The 16,592-nt window shown below is 38.7% G+C and overlaps 1 protein-coding gene across 1 annotated transcript in view; it reads right to left on the reverse strand.

Annotated features, from left to right (window-relative positions):
* ntrk1 (neurotrophic tyrosine kinase, receptor, type 1) overlaps positions 1–16,592 on the reverse strand; it is a 36,421-nt gene that overhangs the window by 9,681 nt on the left and 10,148 nt on the right. Inside the window, exons 3-14 of the mRNA XM_038710674.1 lie at positions 16,499–16,570; positions 13,761–13,829; positions 11,900–12,054; positions 11,208–11,350; positions 9,979–10,117; positions 7,344–7,676; positions 6,071–6,088; positions 5,906–5,964; positions 5,706–5,808; positions 3,293–3,448; positions 2,909–3,039; positions 2,213–2,385 (exon numbers count right to left, since the gene is read on the reverse strand). Coding sequence (XP_038566602.1) covers positions 2,213–2,385; positions 2,909–3,039; positions 3,293–3,448; positions 5,706–5,808; positions 5,906–5,964; positions 6,071–6,088; positions 7,344–7,676; positions 9,979–10,117; positions 11,208–11,350; positions 11,900–12,054; positions 13,761–13,829; positions 16,499–16,570 — 1,551 coding nt within the window. The remainder of the gene's footprint in view (positions 1–2,212; positions 2,386–2,908; positions 3,040–3,292; positions 3,449–5,705; positions 5,809–5,905; positions 5,965–6,070; positions 6,089–7,343; positions 7,677–9,978; positions 10,118–11,207; positions 11,351–11,899; positions 12,055–13,760; positions 13,830–16,498; positions 16,571–16,592) is intronic.

Below are 16,592 nucleotides of genomic sequence, written 5' to 3' on the forward strand. Positions count from 1 at the left end.
GCAAAGTCTGTGAGCATGCATGTGTGTTTATCTGTGTGTTTTCATTCCCAATCTGTCTCCTGTGGAGGACACCTGGCAGACAGCATCAACTGTGTCTGCCCTAATAGTTTTTTCGGATGGTTTCCCAGGTGCCAAGTGAGGTCTAATAGGTCAACACTGCCTCAGTCCTCAGTGAGTCCTTCAGCTCCCTACAGAGGTTTCAGTACTTACATGGTTTTAGATTACAATTTAAACGATTTAAATAACATATTGTAAATATTTTCCATCACCATGTTACACAATAAATCAAGTGTTATTAACTTCTTTGCTAATTAGCTTCTGCTTGAGATATCACATTAGTTCAGTGTAGGTTCAAGGAAATTTGTCTATTTCTACTTAGGTGCTGAATCTGGTCATTTACCATGCCCAACAATATTCCAATAAAATCCTGCCACATTTGAATTTTGCTCTATTTTCCAATATTATATGAGGACATGTTGTAAATAATAAAGTATATTCACCCCGTGCCTTGACATACTGTGAATCAAATTTACACTGAACAAGAAACCTTCCTGCAACTGCAACTTTTTAATTCTGATTTAGCAAAAGCAAAATGTTCTTCTATACAATTCACTGCTGCATCCATTTTCTGTGACATTAGGGTGATAAAAATTCTAAGTGGGGGGGAAAGGAGGATAAATGATGGAGTAAAAACTAATCATTACTGATATTACGAAGTGTATGAGTCAATTTAGTAGAAAACAGTAAGCAATTTCTCCTTGAATTTCCACTTGTGAAAAAGACATCAAAGTTACACGACACTGAAACGAATGACAGACTCTAGGTCTAAATAAATAAGCACCATGCAAATAGAACCAAACACTTCCACAGCCAGTATGGAAGTCTACTTCATGCATTTCTATTTAAACACAGAATCCACACATATGCTCAGTGACCACTGGAACCACACAGTCCACTGACCTTAGCTGAATGGGTTTAACCTTTAAGCACACATCAGGTTTGACTGATACTGTACTCAGTGTCTTTAAAGAGCTGGAGTTACTTATCAGGGTGTTGGAGGTTCCTATTTTCAACGGTACAATGGAAAAACTCACATAGCCGTAGGACACAGATTCAGATTTTTAACATCTGGTGGTTAAATGCCTTAAAAGGCACTTGCTGAAGGGAGGGAGGAAAATGGGAAGTGGCTTAATCACTGCATCACTTAGAGGCCAAAAAGGATGAATTCAGACAATTAGGCAATAGGCCCTCAATAGGACATTTGAACATGTAACAGTAGGAAAAAAACAGGGGTTAATTAGGGCTACCACTAACAATAATTTTTATTATTGATTAATTAAATTAAATTAAATTGGGACTATTTAGTCATATATTGTGCACTGCGCTGTATCTTGTCTTAATACTGTTATGTCTTATGTAACGCACTTTGACGTACCTTGTTGTTAATGTTGTGCTATACAAATAATTTGCCTTGTCGGATTTGCAGATTTTCACAATGAACTGATCGTCTGTTTGGTTTATGAAATGATAGAAAACTGTGGAAAAATGTGACCATCACAGTAGCCCGAAGCTCAAGTTCTGATATTTAAATTGCTGAAACGCAAAGATATTCAGCCTCATATCAAAGAAGAAAAATATCAATTATTCACATTTGCAAAGCTAGAAACAGTGAATTTTTGCTTTCATTTTAGCTTTAAAAAAATTTATCAATCACACAAAGTGTTGCATGTTAACTTTCTGTAAATTGACTAATTGACTAATGGTTTCACATCTAGTGTAATTAATAAAATTTACAATGGCTCCATTTTCCATTTAGCTCCTGGCCTACTGTAACACTATGCTTGAATAGAGCCACCATAAATATTCTTAGGAACACCTGTGCTTTTCCCACTAGGACAAAGTCAAAATGTCTGCTGTGAAAACGGCCTCTAACTGATTTTGGTGATGTGATACTGGGGCTTGAAAATAATAATGTTATAGAATGTCCTATTTGATGCACATTAAGGAAACCTCTACTTTCAACCATTATCTGTACTGGGTTATTGAGATGAGGAATACAGAAAGCCTAATATTGTGAAAAGTCTTCCACATGTAATTCAGGTTCCTGATCATATTAACTACTGAATAGGTCAACATTTTGTTTAGAAGGGATGGAAGATTTGGGAATTGAACTCATGACCCTCAGGTCATTATGAGCAGGTTTACTCCATACCGAAGAAATCGGTTGAGGTCTCCATGCCTCATGTATTCGAATACCATGGCCAGCGGCTCTCCGTCGGTACAGACGCCGTAGAATCGCACAATGTGCTGGTGTTGGAGCACCGTCAGCAGCTCCGCCTCCCTCTGGAAATCCTGCCGGGTTGACTCGTTGGCGTCCTTTAGAGTCTGTGGCACACAATAGGTTTATTAAGGGGTTATTGGGCTAAAAGTAAAAGTAAACCGTTTTAAAAGCAACCAACAGTGAGGAGTGTAATAAAAGGCAATTGAGTCCTTGCTATGCTCCTGCTTACTGGATGAGTGATGATGTGTTGCAATAAAAGCATAAGTCTGATTAATGGGATGATAAATCTGAGCAGAGCCAGATTCATCGTCTTGTTTTTATTCGCTGTGGTTTGCATTAACCTGTTGTAACGTGAGCTGTGTATTAAACCACCTGACTGTCCTCAGCAGTAACGTCTCACTCTGAAACCACAGGATGTTATTTCAGTATACGGACGATCCAAGTATAAGTGTAGTACTTACTTTTACTTATGCTGCTGTTTTTTTTAAACTAACTGTAACTATCCTTATTAAGTACAATTTCAAACAGTTTTTACCTGTATTTCAGCAAAAGTCTATATTAATAAATTCACACTAACAGTGAAAGTGACTTTGAGACAGTGGAGAGTGACAGTGTAAATTCACTCACCTTGATGGCGACCAGCATCTTGTCGCTGTCAGGGCTGAGGTTGGCACACTCTGCCAGGTAGACTTTGCCAAATGCTCCTTCACCCAGCTCCCACTTCAACACAATGTCCTGCCGTTTAATATGCTGGACACCTGATCATAAAGTACAGAAAATATTTGAGAATCTGGGTCAAAACGTCTGAATTACAGACATAAATAAATAAATAAATGACCAAAACACCCCACATGAAGAAGTGGCATAAAAAAGGTGGTGTAAAAAATAACACCAACAGTCAAGACACTAGAGTTTCATTAAATTTGGGGAATTCAGCATGAATGTGCATTCCGTTAAAAAAACATCATACATCAGCAAAGTGGAAACAAGTGGAAGCAAGCTCACACTCACACATGTCTTTCTCCTTGATGATCCCACAGAAGTACTGTGGATTTTCTACAAAGCTGGATAAACCAGAGTCTTCATCTGAGGAAGGTGGGCTTGTTCCAAAGTTCATGAAACGAAGCGACACTGCCAGGTCATCCTCAGTGCCCAAAACTGATGAACCTAGTGATAGGAGGGAGAAAGCAAACAAGCAAAACTGAAAGACATGTAACACCTAATCAGCCTGCTACCATTTGTGATTGCAGTGGCCATTAAAAGAAAATTCAGAACCAATTTTTTCTCCTTCCAGGAATTGACGTTCTCCACAACCAACTTGTTGCATATTTGTTGGTACCATGGTGACAGATGATGACAAGCTCTAATAATCACCGTCATCAGCCATACAGCAATCAGGCAACATTGAACTGAAAAAATGATCATATAGGAAGCCTGAATGGTTAGCAACCCCTGACTACAGTGCGTATTAAAAGCCAAACGAGTGGGGCCCAAATTGTAAAACCCCACTCAGCAAGGCAAACCACAGAACCCCCAGAGTACAACACGGTAGAAAATGGAACAACAAAGAGAGAGCACAGAGGCGATGGAGGGAAGGAAAGACGGAGCAGGGTCCACTTAGGCAATCAGGCCCACTTATGCACTTTGAGAGCGAGAAGGGTGTATGTGTGTGTAGGGGGTTGGGTCCGAGCAGAGCTATATCAGGTCTAGCTGTTCGTCCATCCATCCATCTTCTTTAATGGCCCTCACCACGTGGCGGTGGCCAAGGGAGGTTTCTGCTGCCATTCTCATGCAGTAATTAAGGCACTTTAGCTGCCTGTGTGCAAAGTTATAGCTTGTGAAAATCCTACACTAGTCAGTCTCTCTTCCTTCTGAGAGCCTGACAGAAATATCTGCGATTTGAAACAATAATTTGGCAAAATGTTTGTTTATGGTTTATTTTCTTTAATCTATGCCCCTTCAGATTGTGGTTCTAAGCTGAGCCACTGTCACTGCGTTCCTTTTATTACACTAGTACAGCAAAGCAATAAAACAGAGATATAAGGAATTTATATAATTCGCGCAATAGCCTTTCTTAAAAAGTTTCACTCCAAACCCGTTGTAACAAAGAAATCTAGATAACTTTCAGTGGTTACCAATTCAGTTAATGTTGGAGCCATACTGAGTTATTTAATTCAAATATGAAAACGGATATTTTGAGTTAATTTTTGATGCTGTGATTTATGAATTAGGAGGAAATGTTCACATTGCTTATTGACCTGCTCCTCCTTGATTCTGCGTCTACAGGGCGCTGATAGGTTGCCCTTAAGTAGACTATTGGAAGGGCCTGCGGATGAGTTAGATGGTGGAGAGCCAACAGTTTTCTGACCGCAGCGCTTCACAATAGTTGTATAAATTATGTGTTGGTCTTTTTATTTAAGTTCCTTATTTGTTTTTCGTTGTTGGAAAGTCAACCAGAGTATAGAGAAATAAACACATCAGTTAAAACGAACTGACTATCTCCGTGTGTGCTTTTGAAGTGTGTGTGTCGGCGACTCCCCACCTGACTCCAGGTGACTCCTCAGAAATGTTTGTCAGTCACTTCAGTTAAACTTGCTGAAGAATGTTTTCATGACAGTGATCAAGCTGATCAAAAGAGTACTTATTTTAATACCACACTCCTGTATGTATGATACCATTCCCATATCCGTGAGTTAACGATGGAGCTACAGAAGGACTGCTGAGATGCCAAAACTGTGTGTATGGTGCATGGAACACATGACATGACAGAAGTGAGTATGTGAGTGTGCCAGATGTATTTAATATGCCTGACCATCCTCGCAGGGTCAAGTTTGAACCTTAGTTAGTCATGTATGTAGACTGCAATTATGGGCAAAAGATAAATGGTGTTTGGCAAGAACATGAAGATTGAATGTCCAAAAACATTTTTTTTTGTCTGCCTGGATCTTCCCATCTTAGCAAAGCTAATTCTGCTACTTAAAACAAATGCGGGGCAGGTGCGTAAAGAGGGGCGCGATTGACCCTCGCTACTTCCTATCCCTCTTCTTCCAGTGCCCTTGCTTGGACCACAGCCATCTTCAGCCTTTATTTTGATCTCAACTACACACCTGTAAAGTGTTTTTATACGTATTAGACAAATGAAATACAACATGTTATTAGTGAGCTTTAAAAATGCTAGTAGGCTGATTTTTTAGCTTTGGACAGAACAACTCTAGCTGTTTCCCCTTGTCCACTTTTTATGGTTTGCTAAGCTTGCTTGCTGACTCTAGCTTCATATTTAGCATACAGACACAAGAGCGGTATAGATCTTCTCATCTAACTCTCAGTAACAAAGAGAGTATTTCCCAAAATATCAAACTATAACTTTAATCAACTTGCTGCTAAATCATGTGTGTAGTAAATGAAATAATGTGTGATAACTTACGGTGAATACCAAACTTGGAATGCTGGCCACACTTGTTAATCACCAGAACCATGATAAGAAAGAAAGTGCAGGCAAACACAGCAAAACCCACAGCCACAGACACCTGTTTAAACAAAGAAACACAGATTGGCCGTTATATTCACTAACATTATTGGTAGTCATCCTACATTTGTATTGGGAATGATGACGTGCAGACGTACCACAAAAACTCGACTCTCCGGGTTTTCTGTGACGTCCATGTCTGATTTGTTTGTAGGAACTGAGGGTCAGGAATGAGATTTGTTAAAGAAAAGTGACAGACCTCACATCAAGCCAATGCAGTGTTAAGTAAACATGCTGAGAGTAAAAATCCATTGAAGACTTACTTGGATCCACATCAATGACTGGCATGTGAGAAGCGAGAACACAAACACATTTATAAACACACGCTATGGAGAACCAAAGATGCAACCTGTGCGATTCAAGGGAGTACTGACTGTTTAGCGGCTTATCAAACATCCACACACACCCTGTTTCAGTATTAAACCTTTGCACTTCACCATCTGTGTATACATAATGTGAATGATTCTAAAATGCTACATGTATTATTACCACAATGTCCTGTATCCAATGAGCTTAAGTTCCAAACTTTTTCTTCTAAACAGATCTCTGTGTTCATGTATTAAATCAAATCATGCACCTTGTACAGCCTATAGCAATATTTACTTGACTTGCACTATTCGTTTACAAAGTACATGGCTGGGCATTGTACTGTACACTGTACATGTCATTATTATTAATTATATAATCCATCAATTTACTCCTGGACTATCGTATCGTTTTGATTCTATGTGACTGAAATGTGATTTACTTTTTCATGTTACTTCCCCCTTGCTGTTGTTAGTATTTGCGTTATGTAAAATGTTAGTGTAAACAATAACACTCAAATATACTTGGTGAAAGCAGTTCTGTTTGGTGTTTTTGCAGTTCAACACAACTCCATAGTCAGATCTATAAACTTATAAAACTATGTAAAGGCCTATTAAACTCACTTGTTCACTTCGTTTTTAAGGTGGATTATTGTAATAATAATAACTGATACACTATGTGCATTAAAATTATCATCAGAAGCTACTACTGCAAAAAGTGGAAGTAATGGTATGATACTTATTAAGTAATGAAGGATAATTGGTAACTTCTCAATATGATGCACCACTTTATTCAAGGGGGCACAGTTTACAAACTAATGTTTAAGTAATTAGTAATTAATGATTAGTAATTACTTTTGTGCTGCTTAACAGCTGATTCAGAGTTAACCAGAAATGACTCGTGAAGAAAGTGGTCACTGTGTTGATTTACATATGTTTTATATCTAATCATTGTTTCATCATCATGTTTTATTAACTTATAATTTTAATGATTCATCAATTATTGCTTCTGATTTGTTCCTTATTTCATGCTTTGTTGAGCAGTATTTTGTGGACCGTATTGTGAAGTGTTAATCAAGTCTTTGTTTCAACACTGGATCAAGCAGAGTTAAAATCATTAAGATACTCTGATAGATTTCTCTTTTAGTTATCTTAATGGCCTCCTCTCTTCTTTATGGGATACTGCTTGGAAAAAACATTCTGCAGCTACAAAATAGTTTCAGGAACTCACCTGGAATTATCCCCTCAGGATCCAGTGGATCAAAGGGGTTGTCCATGAAATTCCCAAAGGCAGTGGCCTCATCCCTTCCCAGTTTGTTCTGCACAATCAGAGTGTAGTGGCCATTGTTGATGTGGGTAGGCTTGTTGAGGAAGAGACAACCGTGTATCACTGATCCGTCACCTGAGTCATGGATGAGCTGGATGTATGTATAGATGCTCATTTTGAGTTTATTTCCATTGTACAGCCAGGTGATGTTTGGTTCAGGATTGCCATCTACAGCAAAGGGGAAACACCAGTGGTGCTGCGGCACAGCATCCTTCAGGAAGAGGATTTTGACAGGAACTGATGGGAGATGGGAGATGATAGGTTAGAGATGAGCAGTAGTGAATGGGTACCTCTCTTGTCTTACGCAACAAATGCTGACTAACCATGTTTAATGTACAACATCATTCCAGAGCTGCAAACTGGTAAACTGCCCCTGTATTGGTATTTCTAAACTGTAATGAAAACTAAGAAAGACACTTAAGCAAATACCTTCTTTTGCTTTCTAGCCCAGAGCAAGATGAGAATTGATACCACTCTCATGTGTTTATGGTAAATATGAAGCTACAGCCAGCAGGCATTTAGCTTAGCTTGGACTAGAAACAGGGCGAAACAGCCAACCTGGATCTGTCCAGAAGTAACAGAACTCGCCTACAAGCACTTCCAAAGCTACTCTAAAGTATGTGCTAAACTGTTTTCTCATCTAACTCTGCAAGAGCTGCAATGATTAGCCAATAGTAAGTGGTACTTAAATGTCGTAGTTGGTCAAGGTGGTTTATATACTGTTGTACTTAACTACAGTATTTGAATACATGTACTTTGTTACCTTCCACCACTGGTAATTGCCAATAAGTCAAATAATGAGTACAGATGCTCATTTAAATGCTCAAACCTACATGCTACAAATGTATGCTTAATGTGCACCTCTGTCATGTACAAAATAAAGTCAATGTTTGGTGAAATGTCCTATAGGTTCTCTCTGAGTTTCCATGAATCAATGTTCTCCATCTGTACTGCAAACATGTGCTGACCTGCTATGAATAATGAATCCTGAATCCTGGTCGTCGTTGTGCACCCGACCACAAAAGCTACCTGGAAGCTCAGCTGAACACAAAATTACAGGAAACGGCTCTGTTTAGATCGAACACGACTCTCAAGTGCAGAGACCCCTCATCCTGCAAAGGCCATTCTGCTCCTCTTAACCCATGACCCAGCCTCCAGAAAGTGCTGTGCTAAGGGTATTCTGGGGCATTTGTCTCTTTACCCAGGGCAAGCTGAAGTCTGTTACACTGAGTGAAGATTAGCGCTGTTTGTCACATTTAATTAATCATCCATTAGCAACCTCTACTAATGTTACAAAAGCTATTTCCCTGCAGGGGTTAAAAGGAAGGCTAGAATTATGTTTAATTGAGCCTGCCAGTTGTCAGACATTGCAGAATTAAACAATGAACATTTTTTTAAAAATGTGGCAAATACACAAAACGGTTCTTGGCATCAGTCCAGGCAGATTCATAGTTAACTAGAACCTTTGAATAAAAAATATAACTTTTTGTGATGGTGGCTATTGATCAAACTTATGAACAGCTCTGAATTCACCTTTTAACTTTACAGTAAAAAAAACATTGCAAAAAAACATGATTTTGAAAAGCTCTTTTATGAAAGGGAAGCCGCACGAGTGCCATGAATCAATGGCACAGAGAGCCACTCAGCAGTACAAACCCACTGTTCTGGGAGGTAATTAAGAGTAATTAAAGGGCTAGCGGTTAACGAGTGTCCGTCCACTAGGGGGGCTGATGTTGATAGATTAGCTGCACTAACGCATTTACAGACTGCCAATCACTGCGGATGAAGCGGTTTTCCGGAGTAGGAGGGAAAAGTCCATTAGCACAGGCTCAAATCAGATCTTAGCACAGGTTATCAGCCCCATTTTCCTGATGTTCATTATCTGTCCCTTGATGCTTGTGCATTTGGCTTCAGCCGATTGGCGCCCCCGCTCTTTTTGGCTTTATTTTCTAATGAGTGTCACTGAGTTTGTGATATATGATATTGTTTGGGCAGTATTTTTTCAGTAATGTATCACTAATGCATCTGACTCTGTTTTCTGTGGGACCGCTGGGTGCTGTCATTCCTCAGTGTTCTTCAACTTCCAGATGCACTAATGCATCTGAAAGGAGAAAACAAAAGTGAACCTCGTGGGTCAAGTTGCAGCTGTAACTTAGAAGTATATGAGGTGAAGGAGTTCTTTAAGAGCAAGGCAAGGTTAGTTCACTCTCTTTTCTCCCTTCATTGTATCCCTGCATTAAATGGCAAGCCATACGTGCAGCACTTCACTCTAATTAGTTTAACACTTCTCACCAGTCGCTAGAGTGAGTGACAGATGACAAAGAGCTCCATTAGAGGCATGGTGGGTACATACTCGTATTTGTAGAGGGGGCATTTAGAAGAAATCAGTGCAGTGCAGTTTTCTTTTCTCTGGCCGTCCACCCTGCCTGCACTAGAAAAATGGCCCCAGTGTGCTCTCGCCCTAACCTCCATTAAGCCCGACGACTCATATTGAGCCTGTGAGCTTTCAAGAGTGTAGTTTTATTTTGCAGGTACTTACACTCAATGTCCAATTGCACCATTTCCTCCCCAGGCCCAGCTTGGTTCTCGGCCTCACAAGTTAGGTTGTGTAGGTTGTCGCTGGAGTTTACGTTGGTGAGGTACAGGACCAGCTGTAATGTAGAGCCCCAGATTTTCTCCTGCAGCAGCCGACGGCGCACACAAAGAGCAGAGGAGGAGGTTAATGCACCCGAGTCACAACTACATATGGATTACTTAGAGGTATAGACAAGATAGAGGGATGAAATGGAATCCAGTTTACTATACTGCAGATCAATAGATTACAGAACCCAACTGAACTTTATTTATAGGTTTTTAAGCACAGCACCACCGGGCTAAAGAGCTTTCCAGCACAGTGAAAAGAGCAGAAGATAAAGGAAATTAAAGAGTGATAAAATAAAATCTGAACTTTTAGAGAATCAACAGACAAGTGGCCTCAGGCAAATACAGCCACTAGCAACAACAATCAAACACGTTAAAAAGCCAGTGAGAGAAAGCACATTTTCAGGATGAAGCTTGAAAGCATTAAAAAAGTGAGATCAAATAAAAGAGGGAATTGAATGACATATTTCGGGGAGGCTACTGTATACTATAACCAAAACATGGAGTACTGGATCTGGAGACAGACAAGAGATCTCAGGTTTCTGACAGTGTGGTTTAAGAACCGGAGTTCAGAAATGTTGGGCAAGATGACTTGTAGTCAATCAAGAATTCTAACTCAATACTACAATTATTTTTCATTGGCCTTGTTCCAACATTTTTGACCACATTGATTGGAGATGGGATAAAGAAGTCCCATAAGTCTGGTGATTTTCAATTTTTTTATTGTCTACAAATTCCATGAAAAGACCAAAATCAATCAGTATCACAGTTGGAGGTCATTGATGTGTTTATATAATATAACAGTTTCTGGGCAATGATGGAGCTTGATGGCACGGAGGAATAAGATATATCAGGCTTTGGCTACACAGACAATAGTTGTTGGTAGAATACATTTATTGTTGGTTTTGGTCTTTTTATGGGATTTGTTGACAAAATAATTTGGACATTTTTGAACAATAAGAACAATATAAACAATGAGCTAAAGTAGTCTAATGACACCTAAATATTTAGGAAATGAATGTGTGAATTTGCCTCAAGGGGCTTTAGAATCTGTACAGCATTTTGTAAAATGTTATTTTGTTAATATCTGTATGACACATACATACGTACATAAATATTATTTATTACCTTGGTAGAGAAGCGAGAGTGAAGCTCTTCAGTTCGCCATCTCACAATAGGAGTGGGACTTCCTGTCACATGACACTCAAATGTCAGGTTTCCTCCCTCTTGAATTTTATTTTGGGAGGAGACAATAGTCACCTCAGGCAGACCTGAGATCAGCAAAGGGGACAGCGTGAGCACATAGCAATGAGCTCAGTTTGCTAGTGTGAAAGTACAACTAAGTACCATGTTTCCTGGCAACAAGACTTTCCTACTGTATGTCATTAAAACAACAATGCTGAGCCAATTTCTTCCATGCATTTCACTGCACCTGCTAGTTGAAGGCATTAATATACAGAAAACAAATATTTTTTCCTTTTCAAACCAGTTGAACGAAGCTGCGTTGTTTCAAACATTTTTACACTTCATGAGAGGGAGACTAAAAATGTCCTGAACATCCAATTGTTGAAGTCAGATTTAATACGAGCACAGAGAATCTTTCTACTTTCTAGTGTCAAACACATAAAGTACATCATTCAACACAGCGAAAGTCGAACATCTTAGCTATGCAACAATAAGCAAAACACATTTTGAAATGGAGGGTGACTTTAAATGTATTTAAAAATGTATGAGATTTGATCATATATTGAATGTGCATTACTAACATCACAATACAGTGCAAAAAGAAGTTCAAATATCATAATGAAAGCCAAACTCACTGCAGTTATCTATCACCAAAGAGTTGAGGGGTACTTCTTGATCATTGGAGAAACAAGATAACATTTGGTTGTCCAGGTCACCACGTTCGTAACGCTGCCACTGCTGGAGCCAATGGAGGTCACATGAACAAACAAGAGGGTTGTCCCTCAAAACCCTGAAGAGAAAAAATTGGAAATTTGAATTACTTTTGGTTTGATTTCTCTGACAGAAACATACAGGAAAGACAAGAGTTTCAACAAGTCACTTTTTAAGTTTATTTATCACAGACATGCTCTCTTTATGACATAGGTTAAACAGTATTCTCATTGTATGAACACATTGGGAGCTTTTTAGGTAGGATGAAATATCCTTTCAAACTTATTCCTTTTAAAACTGCTTATCCATTATATGACTAGAAGTATATACAATTTGGATTTTATATAAATCCATGAAGAATTTCAACTTTAGATATAAATTAATCTTTCTATCCCATACTTATTTTTCTTCAGCTTTCAAAAGCCACATGAGCCATAACGAGTGAAAAAGTTGCTGCCATGCACTGAAAAGAGTGCTGTCAATCAATTTGCAAAAAGCAGCAGTAGTTTCTTTTCCAAAACCTTACTAAGTATGTTCACCTGTGGATTAACCTCTGCAAAAGTGTGGTGAAAGCACAATGCTTTAAGACCACAAGAACACTGAAAGGCCTCCTAGTATAGAAATTAACCTTTAAGATCTTTGTATTTTACCTTCGCATCTTTTGTATTTTTACTTCCACACAGAGTATGTGCATAGAAATGTCAGCAGAGAGCACAATAGCCTCTTTCTTTCTGCAGAAATGCCCCCGGTTTGTCTTGTTTTAGAGCTGAAAAATACAGTTGCGCTTGGTAAATTAGATTAGCATCAGCTGTATTTGGTGATTATCAAATTGTGTTTGCCAAATTGAAAATATTTAATTTAGAACCACAAAAACAACTGTAAAACACAAATGGACTCTTTGACTAAGAATGTACTATCACAATTTGAGCTGTTGGGTCCAATAAATGTATCGAAAAGCTATATTAGTAAATAATTTTTGTGCCATTCACACATTTGGGGAGTCAGCAGGTGGTCAGGTGGCTCAGCCAGAGAAGGGCTCTGATGTGCATGCTTTTGACGAGAATTGCTGCTTTGCCATTTAAATTGAGAAAGGTCTAAATAATCTGACAACAAACAAACAGGTTTGTGGTTTGTCCTGAACGTCCCTGTGTTGGCATGTCATGCACTAATGTCCGTGTTGTCAAGGCTACAAGCTGCAGACCTGCTTTTTCAAGTCACTTAGCTAACTTGGGACTTATGGGGACTGTATGAAAATAATTTGGTTGGAGAAGGGGGAATAAACCTGTTCTTTCACTAAAAATCTGAAACACCCTTCTCTCTCTCTCTTATTTCAAAAGAATGTATTAATATTGAACTTGCACAACTCGTTTAACCATTTATCACTGAAAGATGCAAAGCACAACTAATTTAAGGTACTCTACCCCAATTTAAACATTTAATACCTCAATAGAACATTCATTTTGATAATGTGAGCCATCAACACACAGTCAAAGTAAAATGACAAATTGCCATATTCATGTCAAACAAATAATGGGTCCAGTTTAAAAAATATACTATAGGCAACCAGCAACTTTGAAGACTTAGTCTGCTAAATGAACAAATATTATGGCACTGAATGAGTGAGCTGGGCAGAGACAGTGGCAGATTAAGGTAGATTTAAGACTATTATGACATTTTTTTGTCTCCTTCTGTTGACATGCAGACCAATCATTAAATGATTTCCTCCTTTACAGACAACGTTTTTGAATGAATGAGTGTCCTCATTACATATTTAAATGAACTCACAGACTGAGCAGTGGTAGAAAATGAAACACCCTCCAGGAGATGTGTTCAAGAGAGTTTGATGCCAGGTTGCTATGAAACAAAGAGAGAAGACACATGATATTACAAACATTTGTTTTGCTGTCACGATATCACTACACAGGATGTAACACAACAGTAATTCAACCTACCTTGTACCTATCGTTCAGGAAAGCTTACATGTGGTACTTCTGTTTTGCCTATATTTTACTTTCCTAGTGCCACAATAGCTGTTTTTTAATAGTTTAACAGTCATGATTAGGTAATATTGTTTAAAATTTGTTTTGCAATCATGTCATTTGCACAAATGTTACTTTTAGAAAGAGTTTAAAGCTTTCTGGGGAAAAAAATTAACACTTTTCAGCCTAAATTAAAGAAAAAAATCTTGTCATTGTTGTAATCTAGTCCTGTTCTGCAGTGGAGTCACGCTGTGATTTGATTGCTCACATTCAGAGCAATGCTTGTGGAAAACATTAATGCATCCAAATGGGTTCTGATCAATTACTGTGGCAAGTATTTCATACCAGCCAGAAGTACACCTCGCAGTGTTTGCTTAGTGTTCAGTACATTAGGTGAATAGTCCAGAGTCACAAACACTTCTCAGAAGATGGACTTGCCCATCTAAACAGACTGAAAAAATAGACATTTATTTCTGTTTTTTTGTTTACAGTACTATTTAGCCATGCTATCTGCATGGCTCTGTTGATGGCAACATCAGTGGGTCGGTCAGCCCATCCACCACTTTAGTCCAGACTGAAATATCTCAAATATATTGGATGCATTGAAATGAAATGTTGTATTTGCGGTCCCCAGAGGATAAATCCACATGAGCATGGGGTTGACATGTGTGGTTTTATGTGAAATTTCTAAACTACCGGATGGATTGCCCTCAAACTTGGTACACACTTACTTGCTTAACATACAGCCACCAGAATTGATGTAGATGCTTAGCTTGCTAAAGTTTAAAATTTTAAAAAAAAATATCTATGAATGCAAACATTGTGAATACCATAATCGTACATCTAAAATTGGATATGTCATGTTTTCATTATTATTATGTGATAAATGAATGCAAAATATCTTTTTGTCAATCCTCTCAGGCCACTAAAATATCATGACAATGGTTCTCAAATGATCCTCAGACAGCCAAGGATCCTGGCTGTAAATAAACCTCCCTCAGAAGATGACAAAAAGCCACACTGGGGAACGAGCACATGGAAGCCAATACATATTCACTCTGGCAGGGCCATGGGTTCAAATACTTGTTTTCCTTGCTCTCAAAAGTTCATGTCAGATGGGTTAGCCATTGTGGCTTATCCATTACCAGCTCGATTCCTCTCAGGTCCACAGGGGAGAACAGAGCCGGGAATAGCAGCTCATTTTCTTCTGGCCATTTGTTTATTTTTTATATTCATTTTGTAGAAGATGATTGAGTTCCAGAAGGATTGTGGATAAAGAAGAGAGATAAGGAAGGTGGTCCAAGCTGACGAAGCCTCCATGTCCCCTGCTTAGTTTGATTATTGCTGTCCCTCTTAATCTCAGAAACACATCTGTCACACAGAAGCCCCTATACCCCACCAAACCCCGGCCCACCGTCTCCCTCCACAGTGAAATATTGATTAAGTGATAATGGACCCTTAGTGGAGTGTATTTATTATGCATCAGTTGTCGATAATCCGCCAAAGTGAGCGAGTAAAAGGTGACTGGTGGATGTCTTCTCTAATTTCTCAAGCTCACCCCGCCTACCTTACCACCACCACCCCCTATCTCTGGTCCTTGAAACCTGCCTGTCCTTAAGATAAACAACATCAGACATGTCGCACACACTCAGTAAAATGATGAGGACAAGATGGTGGCGATAAGGGTCAGCTGCTGATGAATAGACAGATTTGATTGTTCCAGTCGATAAGATGAGTATTATTTATTGTTGAGCCTGGATTTTAAGGCCAAGCTGTTCAGACTGAAATGATTCAGCTTTTAAAAAACTGAAGTGAAAAGGTTTCAATTTTACTACCAGACTGCTTGCTAATTTGTTTTCTAGATGACTATTGAAAAAAGGAGGTAGTTACTATTGAATAGATTCACACAACAATGGTATGTTTCTATGGTACAAGCAAATACTTTTTCAGTGACAACAGAATTAACTGACTTTAGGGCTGCAACTAAAGATTATTTTCACTATTGATTAATCTACTGGTTAGGTTTTTGATCAATCAATGACTGTTTAGTCTGTAAAATATCAGAAAATAGTGAAAAATGCTCTTTCCCAGAGCCCAATGTTACGTCTCCAAATGGCCTGATTTGTCTGACCAATAGTCGAAAAACCAAAGATATTCAACATACATAAACTGAGAAAAGCAGCAAATACTCATGTAGCAGAAACTAGAACTAATACTGAACTAATCGGTTCAAACTTGTTTTTATTTATTGTGGGATCCTATGTCACAAACAACTAGATGTTATGATATTTTTAACAATGATATACATAATATCCATCTAGGAAGACTACTAAATGCATTTTGTGGCTTCAGTATTGTAAATGAGCTCACAAATTTACCAGATCTGCGGATGAGTAATACAGCTTTTTGTCACTATGATTTTGAGACATGTGCAGCATTAAAGGGCTGGCTGAGCACTGACTGACAGTGACAAATGGGCTGACCCATACACAAGTCAAAACATGACAAAGGGCAAAACAATCCTGTTGTATCGACGACACTTACACATACTGGAGCTTGAGGTTGTGCTGGAAGGCGTTGGCAGAGATGAGCCTCAGCTTACATGATGTGACTGTGCTGGAGAAGGGGAGAGACAGCA

The sequence above is a fragment of the Micropterus salmoides genome, unplaced genomic scaffold (genome assembly GCF_014851395.1).
Source record: "Micropterus salmoides isolate LMB-PRFRI ecotype aquatic unplaced genomic scaffold, ASM1485139v1 Ms_hic_scaffold_11, whole genome shotgun sequence".
NCBI lineage: Eukaryota > Metazoa > Chordata > Actinopteri > Centrarchiformes > Centrarchidae > Micropterus > Micropterus salmoides.